Source organism: Pteropus alecto, unplaced genomic scaffold (assembly GCF_000325575.1).
Source record: "Pteropus alecto unplaced genomic scaffold, ASM32557v1 scaffold178, whole genome shotgun sequence".
NCBI lineage: Eukaryota > Metazoa > Chordata > Mammalia > Chiroptera > Pteropodidae > Pteropus > Pteropus alecto.
The window spans coordinates 44,716-60,487 of NW_006441949.1; the positions used below are offsets into that span (position 1 = coordinate 44,716).

Below are 15,772 nucleotides of genomic sequence, written 5' to 3' on the forward strand. Positions count from 1 at the left end.
ATACTAATCACTTCTACTCTCATCTCAGGTAAATTCAATTGACTTAATGGAACAGAACTCCCCTGCCAAAAGATCAGTGGCTTCTGGACATACAAAATTAGGACCAGATCTTCACCCCGGTGCCCCATCAAAGATTTAGAGACTCGGACATCTGGCTGGAGCCTTGAATCTTTCCCTTCCCTTTTCAGCTCTGAAAACCAGCAAAGAATGGTGCTTAAGTCCAACAAAACTATACAGGGTTAAGTTCAAATTTTATCACTCAGGTCCTATAAGACCTTCAACAGAGTAGTCTCTTTGCTGTGGTTTTTCATCTGTAATATGGGACTGCAAGTACTGTAGTTTCTACCATGTGGGATTGTTGTGAGGATCAAAAGCCTGATATTACTATGCTCTTCAGTGCAAGCACCAAAGTGGTACCATGCATAGAGATGCAAGCCTTGTTATACAGTGAATTTCATTAAAGCAGGGACCGTATGTAATTTATCCAGCTGTCCTTAGTGTCTGTCAAATTGAAAGATTATGTGTGATCCATAAGTGAACCTGGAATAAACTAAAGAGTGAGTGGATGGATAGAAAGATAATGGCAAGGGAAATAAGTTAAAGAGGGAAAAAAAGACTTTTGGAAACTAGGGGCATCCTTGAAAGAAAAGATGTTTCTTAAAAGTTATCTCAGAGTAAATTTCAGCATTATTTGATCTTAACACTTGCTCTTTGTGAGTGATGTGGTTTGTCTTATGGCCACTAGAAACAGGACAGAAGTAACTGAATTTGTCTTATTGGGCCTGTCCAGCTGGCCAGAGATACAGCCAGTTATTTTTGGAATTGTCCTTGCCATGTACCTAGTGGCAGTTTTAGGCAATGCCCTATTAGTAATTGTTGCCCTCTCAGACCCCAGGCTTCAGACACCCATGTATTTCCTGCTCAGCCAGCTTTCTTTTATTGACATATTTCTCACCACCATCACGGTTCCACAGATGCTGGTCCACACACTGTCTGTGAATAAAACCATCTCCTTTAACCACTGCATGATCCAGCTTTTCTTTTTTATGGCTGTGGGCAGCATGGAAGGCCACTTGTTGGCTGCCATGGCCTATGACCGCTATGTTGCCATCTGTGACCCCTTAAGATACTCTACCATCATCAGCCGTCACTTCTGTCTGCGCATAACCTTGACCTCATGGGTGGTTGTCAGCCTCAACAGCCTCCTTTATAGTGTGTTGGTCACCCGTTTAACCTTCTGTGGCAACCAGGTCACCCACTTCTTCTGCGACATCACACCCCTACTGAAGCTCTCCTGCACCCGACCGGTGGTCAATGAAATGCTGATATTCACTGAGGGTGTCGCTGTGGTGGTCAGCCCTTTCTTCTTCATTTTGGGTTCCTATGCCCGCATTGGCGTTGCCATCGCCCGCATGCACTCAGTCGCTGCCCTGCACAGAGCTCTGTCCACTTGCAGCTCCCACATCCTGGTTGTGCTGCTCTTATACGGCTCTGTGATCCACATGTACCTGCGGCCCTCCTCCAGCTATGACCTGAACCAGGACCGCCAGGTTGCCATCTTTTACACAGTAGTCACCCCCATGCTAAACCCACTGATCTACAGCCTGAGGAACCAGGAGGTCAAAGGAGCTCTCCGAAGGCTTTCCAGGAAACTCCACATCTCAGGCAGCTTCCAGCCTGGCTCCCAGGCCAACCGGGAATGGCAGCACGCCTCCTGAGACCACGGAGTTAAGATATAACTTGAAAATGCCTCATAATTGATGGTTTACACTCCTAGTAACTGGTGTGGTTCACATTCTTATGGGGTAATCTTTCATGTTGGCTTTCTAGGTTGGATTTGGGGAAAAGCGAGTTCTGGAATAAATAGTTCTGGTCCTTATTGACTGACCTAGAATCTCAGCGCGTTGGAAATGAAAAGATATTTTTTAAATTACCAACCCTGAACCTTTCTTCTTTCAAATCTAATCTGAGGCAGAGAGGATTATTAAGCCAAATTCTTGGCCTGCAGAGCTTTGATTATTTCAGTGATGGGGTGACATGTAGTATTTTCCGTAGAGAAGTCAAAGTGAGTTACAACACTATTATACAGAAGAGTGTCTAAACTCTTAAAATTGTGATATTTTATGGTCTCCCATCATTCTCAAGTGACAGTAATAATAAGTAGTTCAATACTTATAGTGACTGAATTATTTCATCTGAACTTTTGTGTCCCTTTATAAAAGACACTGTAGGTCACTGATCATAAAGGCTGGAGGAGAGGGTCTTCACAGTGGCTCTAACACCAGGAGTAGGTAGTCAGTTTTGGGGACATATGGTTCATAGGGCTGTTAGACATACTGAGAGACTAGACACAATATATAAGGGAAGAGGAAGAATCAAGGATGGACTATTAAAATGGGTCGAATCGTTATTTACTTATACATGGAAGACTCTGTGTAAGTAGGGGGCATGCAGACATGGTGGGAGGATACGAAATAAATAACTCTGTTTTGGCCATGTTAATTTTGTAAGACCTACCCAAGTGGAGATTTTTCATAGTTAAATACATAATCCTTGAGGTTCATGGAGAGGTCTTGGGATAGATATGTCACAGCAAAATGCAGATGATATTTGAAGCCATGCGGCTGGATAAAATCATTTAGTAAGAATATAGAAAATAGAAGAGAACTGTGAACAGAGCCTTGAGATGTTTGCACATTCCAACATTTAGAAGTCTGGGAGAGGAGATCACAAACACAACTGAGAAGTGGCCATTAGCAAGAAGACAGCATGTACGTTTGATATGTCAGAATCCTAGAAAAGAGTATTTCTAGAATACAGGAGTGGTCACTCTCTCAAATGCAGTTGAGGAGTCACTAATGAGAACAGAAAGTTGATTATTAGATTTGGCAAGATATAGATTTTTGGAGACTTTGATAAGGGCAATTAAGTGAAGTGCCGGAGAAAAATTACAATTATAGTCATTTTATGATAAAACTGTAAGAGAGTAAGTGGAAGCTGTGATGATAGCCATTTCTCAAGTATTATTTTGAGATGGCAGACAAAAAGTGATGTGTAACTTGAAGACACGAGCCAAAGGAGAATTTCTTGGGGTTCTGCTTTTATTGGGGTCGAGCCTGAGAGCCTTGAGTTTTATAGGTTAACTCTTTATTGGCGGATAATGTAAAATGGAAGAATGGAAAGTTAAGGTGTGGGGAGAGAAAAAAACAGGCGGGCCTAATGGAGATCAACCCACATCTCTAAAACAGAGATCGCTGGGGGGTGGGGGTTAAAATGGTGGGGTGCTGGCTCTTTATCTAGTCAAGTGAATGGCAGTGTGTTTATTTAAATAGTTTCTGAAGTGGATACCTCAGCAATTGCTGCTTAAGTTAGTCACTTGCATTACAGAAAGAAAAGCCAACTCTCCAAGCTCACACTACAGTGATTTTTGACAGTTATTCAACTACTCTCTACCTCAGTTATGCATTTGTAATGAAGAGTGAAAGAGCATCTATAATTTTAGGTTGTAAGAATTTGATGAGTACAGTGTACGTAAAGCATTTATAACTGTGAGCAGCTCATGGTAAATACCATATATGTATCTTCTATTATTATTATTATTATTATCATCATCATCAATAGCATACAGATGAAGAAATAATGGGAGAAAAGGACAAAGAGCTGTTAGGTAAAGGATTGGATATCTGTATGTGCCCAAAGGCTATTGATGAAGTGTTAGAGTAAGGCCAGGAATTAATCTGTCTCATTCTTTTTATTGACTGCACAGCAGTTCATAGTGTACATGTGTTGTATTGGTTGTGATGTTTTTCAAAGTACTGAATAAGAAACCATCTAAAACCTCAGCCCCCTTATAACTACAGACATTTATTTCTCATTCAGAGGTCTGCAGGTTAAAAGAGGCAACAGTGCCTCAGACTGCGGATCAAGTTCAGGTCTCTTCTATGTATTTCTCATTCCGAGGCCCGACCTTAGAGGCCCTAGATATACAAGATGAGCTTTTCTTCTCATGGTAAAATCCAGAGCTCAAGAGGGCAAATCAAACAACCTAAACTCATTAAAAAGCTTTTTATTGGAAGCAGCGTTTGCTATGCTTGTTCACAAACTGCCAGCTACAGTAAGTCCAAAGTTAATGGGATGGAGATGTATATTCTGCCCTCGGTGAAGCCATGGCAAGTGCAGGAAAGGAAGAATTGTGAACAGATAACACCATTTAACTACCAAATGCAATGAACCAAAATTCCGTTGTATATGAAAAGATGATTTGCAGCTTTTCACTGTCGTAAACAAGAGAGTATTCGACATAACATATATGTGTATTCGTATAAATAATATACACTCATTTATTATTATATTCATTCACTGAGATAAACTCCTGGAAGAATATCCCCTAAATACAGGTTTTTTGGATAGCATTTCCCAGTTGCTCTTCAAAAATGTTTTATTAATTTATTCTCTTGACCATTCCTTCACCTTAAGAAAGTTCTTTCCGTGGGAGCAAGGGGACTTCTTAGAAGAGGCTACAGTGCTAAGAAGTGAGGCCAGTCGGTGGGTAAACACTGAAGAGGATCGGTAGTGGGACTGTCACTGAAGACAGAGAAAAGAGGGAGGTGCGTCAAGGAGGAGAAAGATAAAACAGGAAACAGTGGGGTCCAGAAAAAGAATATTGAGTCTGTAAGAGACTTTCTGGCAAATGGAAAGAACCAGAGTTAACTAATCAAAAGTGAGCTTTATTTCCTTGTTATTATAATCTTATAAGTGCCAAGGCCCCCTATATTTTGGAAGAATTCATTACCTTAGTGCAGCCAAAGACTTAGCGAGTATAACTTCTCAAACCTGTTTCAGTGGTGTAAATTTTTGACAAGATTTATGTGTAGGTTACAAGAAACCTTTCTTCTAGTTCATTACACAAAAGTACCACAATTTCTGCTCCTTCTCAACTCATTGCCATAACCACTCATATCCTGTAGGAGAAATTTTATCCAGACAGACAGACTCAACTAGTCACACTTGTACCTTCTGCCCCATGTCCTGGGAAGCCCCTCTCACCTTTTGCTTTTAATTCTATACCCATGAAACTGAAGAATTACCATTTTAGTAGACAACTTAGCTCTTGGACCTGTTCTCTACATCCAGCATTGGTTGGTCAGCAGATAAATACCCAGTAAAATAGACAAGTTTCACGAATCAGCTATAGAAAAGATCAGGAACGTGCTGAGACAAAAGGTATTTAAGTTATCCCTAAACAGTGCAGCTAATAAGCTTAAGAAAATGCAAGTTGGAGAGCTGCGACAGTGCTTAATTCTGGAACATCTGTAAGTCCTGACCTTATAGAGTGGACATTTGTCATTATGTCCCTCTTCTCAAATTGAAATGGTTCTCTCATTTCATTTATCTTGGCGGGAGGCAGCACCTCTCTCTATCTTATAGAAAATAAAAGCAGCAGCATTGTTCTCCCACTTTCCCTGGGAACTCAAGCATGGGTTGGTGACCAAGACTTGGCCAGTCACATGTGCCACCTTATTTTGAATCTAGATGTGTAGGTGAAAAAAAATTAGAAGCGAGCAGTCCTTTCTGGAGGTGGTCAAACCTGGTTTTCAGGCCTCCAAGCGCTATGCCTGGTGACCTTTCCTGGTAGTGTTGGTGAGGATACAAGTGGCAGTGAACAGAGTTTGGTGACCACAATAGTGACCTCCTCAGACCAATTCTGGGATATGATTTTGACTGTGGTTCTCATCCATTTTATTGAGCCTGGTTGCTTAATCTTCTTGGAAAGTTCATGAGTCCCACATAGACTTTTAATAAACTTAGTTCCTCCATGAATCAACCAGAATTGGTTTCTGTCGCCTGCATCTAACTCTGAGAGTTAAAACCCTGGTGTTTAATGGTAGATGCAGAAAATACCCTCTATTATAATCAAAGCCATGCTCGTGTTTTACACTAAGTACATGGGCTTTGGGTTTAAGGGATCTCTCAGGACAATATCCAGTGAGAAAATCCATGATGTGTACTTAATTTAGACATTTCTAGGAAGTTCTGAAGGAAACAGATGTATGAGGGATAAAATGGTTTCCCCAGAATCTTAAAGCTTGGAACTCTGTTTTAGGGTTTTATCTAGAGAAGGAAGTCCATATTCTGCTCATCCATTTCCTGAAAGCTCCCTTGACATCTCCATTCTTCAGGCTGTAAATGAAGGGATTCAGCATGGGGGTCACCACTGTGTACATGACTGTCAGGATGTGACCTTTGGTCACTGAATAGCTGGTGAGGGGCTGGAAGTAGACCCCTGTGAGGGTACCATAGAAGATAGCCACCACCGTGAGGTGAGAGCCACAGGTAGAGAAGGTTCTCCACTTGCCCTTGGCTGAGGGCTTCCTGAGGACCACTGAGATGATGCAGACATAGGAGGCAATGATGAAGATCAGAGCTCCATTGATGACAATGACACCTTCTGTGTGAATCATCAGGGTGTTGAGGTGGGTACTGGAGCAGGAGATCTTCATCAGAGGGTAGAGGTCACAGAAGAAGTGGGGGATCCTGTTATCTGCACAGAAGATCAGTTGGCCCATGAGAAAGGTGTGCAGCAGGGCATGAAGATGGGAGAGGATATGGCACAGAGCCACCATCTGCAAGCACAACATCCTGGTCAGGATCATAGGGTAGCGGAAAGGTTGGCAGATGGCGATGTATCTGTCATAGGCCATTATAGCCAGGAGGAAATTTTCCATGGCTGCAAAGCATATGAAGAAATAAGTCTGAACTAAGCAGCCCATGTAGGAAATGGCCTTCGTAGGAGAGAACATGTTCTGCAGCATCTTGGGGACCGTGGTGGAAGTGAAGCAGATGTCCGCCAAGGCCAAGTTACTGAGGAAGATGTACATGGGGGTGTGGAGACGTGGAGTAGAGATAATCAGTGTGATGATGGCAAAGTTGCCGGAAATGTTGATTGCATACATGAGTAGAAAAAGAAGGAAGAGTGGGATCTGCTCTTCTGGGCGGGTAGAAATGCCCAAGAGAATAAAATGGGATACACTGGTCCAGTTGGTATTGTCCATCTGTTGAAATATGAACAAAAAAAGATTACTACTGTTTTTTAATGAGGTATAATTGACATATAACAATACATTAATATGATTAATACATACAATGTGTTGATTTGATATTTGTATACATTGTGACATGGTCACCACAATAAGTCTAGTTAATATCTGTCCCCAAACATAATTTCAATTTTTTTTTCTTGTGATGAGGACTTTGGAGATTTACTCTCTTAGCAACTTACAAACATGCAATATAGTATTAACTCTAGTTACTATACTGTTCATTACATCCCCATCAGTTAATTATTTTAAACTGGTAGTTTATACTTTTGGACCCCCTTTACTCATTTTTCCCACCCCCCATTCTTTGCCTCCGGCCATTACCAATCTGTTCTCTGTATCTGAGGGTTTTTTTCCCTTTAGATGCCACATATTAGTGACATCACACAACCTTTGTCTTACTCTATCTGACTTATTTCACTTAGCATAATGCCTTCATGGTCCACCCATGTTGCAAATGGCAAGATTTAATTCTTTTTCATGGCTGGATAGTCATAAAAGATACAGATCACATCTGTATCCACTCATCCATCATGGACTCTCAAGTCCTTGTTCATGGCTGGATAGTCATAAAAGATACAGATCGCATCTGTATCCACTCATCCATCATGGACTCTCAAGTTTTTCCGTGTCGTAGCTATTGTAAATCATGCTGCAATGAACATGGGGTTGCATATATCTTTACAAATTAGTGTTTTTGTTTTCTTCAGTTAAATACCCAGAATTGGAATTATTAGATCCTATGGTAGTTCTATTTTCAATTTTTTGAGGAGCTCCCATACTGTTTGCCAAAAAGGATTACTTTTATAAACTTGAACATTTGAGCAGGCCGTTTAGTTACTATCATTTTTATCCTCCAAAGTAAACTACACATGGTGTTGCTAAAGGGATCACCTGCTTAATTATTTTCCAGAATAACGAAGAATGAATTTTTCATTATCATTAATATCATCACTATCACTACAGCTAACGTTTTCAGAGCATTTACCTTGAACCAGAGAGTCTGTTGCATTATCACATTTAATTCTTAAAATAACCCCATGAGGATATCATTATTATTATTGTTTTAAAATTAAGAAACTGAGGCATAGAAAGCTTAAGCTTACAAAGGGCAAAATATGAACTTAAAGCAATGTTTATCTGTCTCCAAAGACTGTGCTAGTGACATTATATTACACAACTCCTCAAATTAAAACCAAGACATCTTATTTGTGGTAATAAGACCCATTGATGAGTTACAGAACCAAGGTATTTACCTGCTAAAAAGATTTCAAAGGTCATTTGGTCCAAAAATTTATATTTTGGAAAATGCATAACCTGTGTCATACTCAAAGATTTCTCAAAAAGTGGTTTTAGGAGAATCCATTTCCAGATTTCCAACTTCTGTATTTCTCTTTCCAAAATAATTTTGTCTTCAAGGTGTCACCTTATCGATTATCCTGTCTTCCACCTAACAAATGAAAGAAATACTTTCATCCATCCTAAGCTCACTAGATGCATTGGCTCAGGATATAAAAACCTCAAAGGAGTCAAATGAAGAGACAATTAGAAATATTAAGAAATGACTTTAATGACCAGATGCCAAATCCATTTTTAGATCAAGGGATTTCTAATTTTTAGCTCTCAAAAAAAAAAAAAAAAAGGAGACCTAATCTAGTTGTCAGCACACAGTAAAAATACTTTTTGATAATAGGTGACACTAATTTCTGTTATATTACTTAGACAGTGTTTGGTCCTTCAGAATATCACAGAACAAATCTATTATTCTTCAGTAGGAAAGCCCTTAAGAACTCAAATCATCAATCAACAGAGGCAGCACTGTGCAGTCATTAAAAGCCCACACACTGGGCCAGAACCCTGGCTTTCATTCAACAGCCATATGACCTTGAAGAAGTCACTTATCCTTTACAAGCCTAGGTTTTCTCATCTGTAAAACTGGGGAATTTCAATAGCATATTACTCGTAAAGTTGTTTTGAGGATTAAGCGAGAATACCTGGTCTTTCACAAGTGTTTAGTAAATGCTGGCAATTATACCTATTAATTTTTTAGTCTTGTGCTACACAGAGTCTCCAAGTTTGCCTGGGAGGACAGCGTTTCTGCCATCTAGGTCTCTCTACAGTGGAACTATTCCACTTTGTCATTGTCTGTGAAGTGTAGTCCCCAGAACTAAGCAAAGTTCTATGAGTCTGCTCTTTCATCACAGGGTAATCACGATGATTTGGCCTGGTCATAAATCATAGTTTTTTAGTGGGAGATCAGAGCCGGTAGTCCACAACCTGGCTGTGTCTGTGGCTATCCCAAGAATACTTAAACTTCACAATGAAGTCGTTGGGAGAAAACATGCAAACAATTAAGAACTGCCCCTGTGTAAGGCACTTTCAGATGCATTGTCTCATATAATCTTTACAGCGATCCCAAGACACTTCTGGCTGCAACAATCACTTATTATCCTCATTTCAGAGATGAGGAAACCCAAGCTTAGGGAGGTGAAGTGGTTTGTTCAGCATAAGTCAGTGTTAAGTGGTCTGGCTGGACTTCACACTTACGTCTGGATATCTTGAGTGCTCTGCATTTCTGGCTGCATCACACTGTCCATTGAGTTTACTTAGCATCTTCCCTATGGAAACGGATTTATTTATCACTCCTGAGCTATCTGCTTTAATATCTCAAAGGATGTCACCGTAGTATAGCTCAAGAGAGTGAACGTTAGGTTTTTCCATTACAAAAGTGTATAAATTCGTAATACACTCTTGAACTATCTTGAATTGATTTCGATATGGTATGATGATGAATGAGAACTAAAAGTTGTAGCCACATTTATTGAGCACTTACTATAGGCCAGGAATTGTTCTAAGAGCTTCATAGATGCATTTCCCACTTGGTGATTACAGCAATTCTGTGATGTAGGTATTGTTATCTCAATTTGTAGATGAGGAAATCAAAGTTCAGAGGGGTTCTGTAACATTCTCAAAGTCGCAGAGTTATAGGTGGTGGAAATGGAATTTGAGTTCTGTTCCATCTGACCTCCACGTCCATGCTCTTAACCAATGGGCTGTGTCGTCTTTTAAGCTTTCCCCGACTATTCCAGTTCCTACTTACCTCTTCTTTTCTTCTTCTTTCACTGTGCTATCTTGTGCATTTGGCTAGTGATAAATATCTATCATAGTTTTGCTACTGTGATCCTTGTTATAGAATTAGAGAATAGATATCATTATTCCTATTTTCATATCATGAAATTAAGGACCAGAAGGATGAATTAAATTCCCCCAAGGTCACTGACCATAGGATTGGAACCAAGTTGATCACAGATCTGTCTAACTCAGAAGCAATGTTCATTCTAGCCCATCTGACCCATTTAACACTCACGTTTCATTCTCATCCTGCACTTGCTTCTCCTTATTAGCCTGCCATTATCATTAGACTCTCCAATGCAGATCCAGGGGCACTGAGCTTATGGTTCAGGAAACGTGGGATGTCTCTTCTCAGCTCTTAGGGGAGGCCTAAGAAAGGACTGAGCCCTACTTGACAGTTAGCAGGCTATGGCTGCTGCCTGGGGCGATGTCTATATAGCTCCTGTGGCAAACCTCACTGTAAGGCTAGAGAGAGCCCCAGAAGTGGCCGGTGGGTGAGCTGCCTGGAACCTTGAAGTCCTCTTTATCTTCCTTGTAGCTGGCAGAGATTATCCTGCTTGACCCGTAGTGCAGCATATCAGCATCTTATGGGCAGGGGAGAATACTGTGGTGTGGGGCATAGGGGTAGGAAGCCAAGGACAGGGGATTACTAGAGAAGAATCTTGGTTTGTATAAGGATGTGGACAAAGAATAAGCAGTGTGGTGTGTGACTCAGGAATCAGAAGATTTGATCTTTGATCTCAGGGCTGCCATGAAAATTTTCTTTGAGACCTTAAGAAAATCACTTTGCTCTTGGGGGCCTCAGTTTCTTCATCTGGGAAGAGGGAACAGTAGTACTCACTTTCAATCCAGAGGCTTTGTAAAAAAAAAACAACAAAAAAACCCCAGAAGAGACTATGGACATAAAATTCCTTTAACAAGTCTTACGAAGCAGTGAGACGTTATTTGCACTAGATTCCTGTAAGAACTTGGGTTCCCTGTCACACATTAGGTCCCCAGCACTTCTGACAGCCTGATCTCTAGACTTCCTGATGATAGAGTCACCTCTCATTCCAAAGTGACCTTTGTAAGTAGAGGAGGCACTTGGATAATACGACTTGGTCTATTCTCTGAGTTTCTCTGATCATCAATTACTAAAAGTAGAAAGAAAAGTCTGGGTCAGTTGTTAAGAGAAGACCAACTGGACAACTATGTCCAGAGGCCAATTTTTGGATCATCCAAACCTGATGGCCCTTAATACCTCCCCACCTGATTGATGCTCTCTAGAATTCCATCAGATATCTTCTCTTTGAACCAGGAAAGTTTCCCTGAATGGGAACACTCTTGACTGTCTAAATTACTCATTCTTTTTGGTGGTTAAGTTTTAATGAGGAGAGGAGAGAGAGTCCATGAACACACAGCATATCTGAGGATGGTGATGGACTGTGAAGGGAAAGGAGAGAAAAAAAAAATGATGACTTAGGGAGTCAAAGACAAACTTCACGATATTGTGCAAAAGACAGAATTTGAGACAGGTGGTCCTTCCTCTGGCAATTACTAGGAGCCTGTGTAGGAATTTCTGAGCTGCTCAGGAATGGCTATGTGGATGCACAGCCCTAAGTGCAAATACTCACCTCACTGTGCACCCCGACTGTACTGGAATGGGCTGGGCTTGGCTCTCTCATCCTCCCTCAGGTAGCACGTGTCAGCATCTTTTTTGGACAGCAGCACAGAGCAGTCCACTCATGGAAGGCAGAGGAAGTTGCCCAGCACAGAAGAAAGAAAGGCATCAGGAAGGGGTTGAGGGGCAGAACAGCCAGACTCCTGGGAGTATTTCTGCTTGTCAGCAACAGGAAGGCATGTCTGAGTAAGGTGCTTGGGAGATTTTATCATGTGTTTCTATATGAATTTTATGGTTTCCCCTAGCACAATCTCCCAGGTGTCATTGGCCAAACTTGCTGCCTTCTCTGGGGAATGGGGCCCATGAGGCAGTGCTTCCAATATTAGTATTAGTGACTGACTATGGCTTGGCAGCTCAGCCGATCCCAGGAGAGTGGCCAGGACCTGGGAGATCAGCCTGGACATGGGCTTCTCTGACGTGTGCTCTAAAATTTGACTCTGAGAGGAAAGCCCACGAAAACTTAGAAATGGTCAAAGCATGGACGGGGTCTCTCCCTGACAAGTCCTGGAAGATATAGCCTCTTGTTTTACATTTACTTTAGGTGATACACACTTATTTTTTCAAAATATTTGGCAGTGAAGCATGTATCAATGGAAAAAGGGGAGTCTGTTTCTCACCTTCCCCATTCCTTTCCAGGGATTATCACATTAATGTTTTGACATGTGCTGTTCTATGCACTTTTCTATGCACGTATGTATATGTCCAATTTTGTTTTTACAAAAAATGAGATCATTTGTTCTGAAGCTTTCTTTGTTTCATCAATATATCATGGACCCCCATGTCACCATCAGACCTACCTCATTATTTTTAAAGTATTTTGTAGCTTTTTAGATGTACCAGAAGTTATAAACATCTTCCCTACTCATGGAACTTATTTATCTTCTTTTTTTTGGCGGGGGGTGGGGGGTGGGGAGGAGACTATGACAAACACAACACTACGTTAACATTCTTTTGCAGGCATATATTTTTCTAGAAATGGAAGTGATAGATAGAAATATATGTGCATCTTTAATTTCAGTTGGTACCACCAGTTTGTCCTCCAAAAAGTTTAAACCAATTTGTATAACCTTCAAGGGCATATAGGAGCGACCTTTTCCACACAGCCTAATTGCACTGTTTGCAAACTCTCTACCATTTCCCAAAACAATGAGGAAAAAGAAACACTTTTTTATGATATTTTACTTTTTATCTTCCTAATTGCAGGGGTGGGGGGAATTTTTTGACCATTTTAGTTTTTTCTTCTTTGAATTTTCCAACTTCATCCTTGCCCATTTTTTCGATGTGGTTGCTGTGTTTTTATTATTGATTTGTAGGGATTATATTATGGTTAAGAAATATTCTCTTATGTTTTCCTTCTTGTTCTGACTCACAACTCTCTAACTGTTCTCAGTATCCAGCTTGGATGGACAGTTTCTCTTTTACTTATGCTCTGTTCATTCTGGGAACACCAATCATTAGTTTCCCTAGAAAGTGAAATGTAATATTTCATATCCACTTTCATATCAGTCAGCGCTCAAAAACTCTGAAACACAAATGGACACAGACATCATTGAAGGCACATAGTTGGCAATAATGATAGCCTTGTGTATGTTGAGTGTTTACTATGTGTCAGGCATTCTGTTTAAAGTGCTCAAATGCTTTTATGTCATTTGATCCTCACAGTAACCATATGAGTTACTCCCATGTTCTTTGCAGTATTATTCACGATAGCCAAGATAGAGAAACAAACACCTATGTGGTGTTTCTTGAGCACTTACTGTGTGATCCAAGGAAGTTCACATATTATTTATTACTCAGAGGAATCCTATAATGTAGTTGTTCTTCCAGTTTTACAGATAAAGAAACCAGAACTCAGAGACGAAGAACATTCAAGGTACACAGCATGAAAGTGGTAGACTTTTGGTTCGAAGTTGTAACTTCTAACTTCAAGTCTTGAGTTCCTGCCACTGTAATACTAAATATTATCAGAACTGAGGTATATGTGTGTGGGGGTTTAGACTAACTTAGTCTAGTTACTTTAATTTACAAATGGGGAAAACAAGGCTCAGAGACATTAAGTGATTATCCAGCTGTCACACAGTTCATTAATGGCAAAGCCAGCACTGGAACCCAGGACTTAAATAAAACTCCATTCTTATTTTTGTATGGAACACTGCCTGTTTAAGTGTAAAGGATCAGATTATTTCCGTTGTATTTCATTCTACCAAACATGATGAATCCTAAATTCTTGGTCGATATCTTCTGTAGTTCCTTTATATCTTGAACAAAAGTTTGGACTTTATTTTCATTTTATATGTAGACAAGGCCTCACCCATGGACTTCTCTTAGGCATTTATTAAAATGAACAAGAACCATTGTGAGAGTGAGTAAGTAAACTACTCAGAGTATGGGCACTTCACAAAGATGATTAGAGATTACTGATACCACAGGTCCTTTCTCCGTCCTCAGTTGTCAATCTGTACTTAGAAATATAAACTCAAGAAAAAGAGAAGTGTCCAGTTCAGAGAAGCTACCGTGCTCATGCTCTCAGGAGGCAAATTTTCCACTCTCAGCTCTGAGTCTTGGAGTCAGGACCCTAAGGTCCTGGGAAAGATTGTTAGAATGTTTTTCTTCTGAGTAGTTTTCCCAGAGCCCCCTTCATGTCCCTGTTCCTCAGGCTATAGATGAAAGGGTTCAACATGGGGGTGACCACTGTGTACATCACTGAGAAGACTCTGTCCTTTCCACCAGAGGTGGCTGATGAAGGACATAAATAGACCCCAATAGCTGTGCTGTAAAACAGAGAGACCACAGAGAAGTGGGAGGTGCAGCTGGAGAAGGCCCTTTGCTTACCCTTTGTAGAGTTAATTCTTAGGATAGCCAATGCAATGTAAAAGTAAGATGTAAGGATGCAGACAAAGGGTCCAATTAGCAGTGTTCCTGCCACAAGGATGAGCATCAGGTCATTGATATAAGTACTGGAACAGGCCAGCTTCAGGAGTGGGACCAGATCACAGAAGAAATGGGGGATGACATTGGGGCCACAGAAGGAAAGCCTGGTCACTAGGAGGATATGCAGTAGGGCATGGAAGGTAGTGACCATCCATGACCCAGCCACCAAGAGGACACAGCGTTGAGAGTTCATGGTCATGGCATAATGGAGAGGGCGGCTGATGGCCATGTAGCGGTCAAGTGCCATCACAGCCAGGAGAAAGTTGTCCAGATCTGCAAATAGGCCAAAGAAATAGAGTTGTGTAAGGCACTCACCATAGGAAATCAGTTTCCTTCCTGAGCTAATATTATCTAGCATCTTGGGAATTACGGTAGAGATGAAACCAATGTCAGAGAAGGACAAGTTGGCCAGGAAGAGGTACATGGGGGTGTGGAGGTGCACGTCAGAGCCAGTGGCCAGGATGATGAGTAGGTTCCCCAATACTGTGACCAGGTACATGCCCAGGAAGAGCCCGAACAGGAGCAGCTGCTGCTCTGGCTGCTCAGAGAGGCCCAGGAGAAGAAACTCATAGATGCAGGTCTGGTTTCTTCTGTCCATGTCTGGAATTCCGTATGAAATACTATAAATAGCAAAAAAGTAAAATATTACTGTGCTGAAATTATTTTGAACCCCTATTTTTAAAAAATGCTGTGGTTTAGACAATTCTGTTTGGTAAAGCACAATTTGTAAACTTATAGATTGGTGTCAGCACTTGGCCAGATAGGTATATAAGGCTCCTTAAAATAATTTCAGCTGCCTCCGTGAAACAAGTCAGGTACCATGGAAATGGTGTTCTATGTTGTATACATCCTATCAGCATATATAGAATAATTATAATTTCACCAAAAACTTGTTTCACTGAATAATTATGTAATTAAGTGAATAATATTTTACTTAATTAAAATTAATTAA

The 15,772-nt window shown here is 40.7% G+C and overlaps 3 protein-coding genes across 3 annotated transcripts; 1 reads left to right on the forward strand and 2 right to left on the reverse strand.

Moving 5' to 3' along the window:
- Nucleotides 1–734: 734 nt before the first annotated feature.
- On the forward strand, nucleotides 735–1,718 carry LOC102895428 (olfactory receptor 1361). The gene has a single exon (XM_006918850.1). It carries the CDS (start codon nucleotides 735–737, stop codon nucleotides 1,716–1,718), a length of 984 nt encoding a protein of 327 aa, XP_006918912.1.
- A 4,333-nt stretch (nucleotides 1,719–6,051) lies between these two features.
- LOC102894418 (olfactory receptor 1Q1) lies at nucleotides 6,052–7,069 on the reverse strand. Its single transcript, XM_006918847.1, has one exon. It carries the CDS (start codon nucleotides 7,050–7,052, stop codon nucleotides 6,108–6,110), a length of 945 nt encoding a protein of 314 aa, XP_006918909.1. The 5' UTR covers nucleotides 7,053–7,069; the 3' UTR covers nucleotides 6,052–6,107.
- A 7,416-nt stretch (nucleotides 7,070–14,485) lies between these two features.
- Nucleotides 14,486–15,418, reverse strand: LOC102895686 (olfactory receptor 1361). The gene has a single exon (XM_006918851.1). The coding sequence runs from the start codon at nucleotides 15,416–15,418 to the stop codon at nucleotides 14,486–14,488; it is 933 nt and encodes a 310-aa protein (XP_006918913.1).
- Nucleotides 15,419–15,772: the final 354 nt, after the last annotated feature.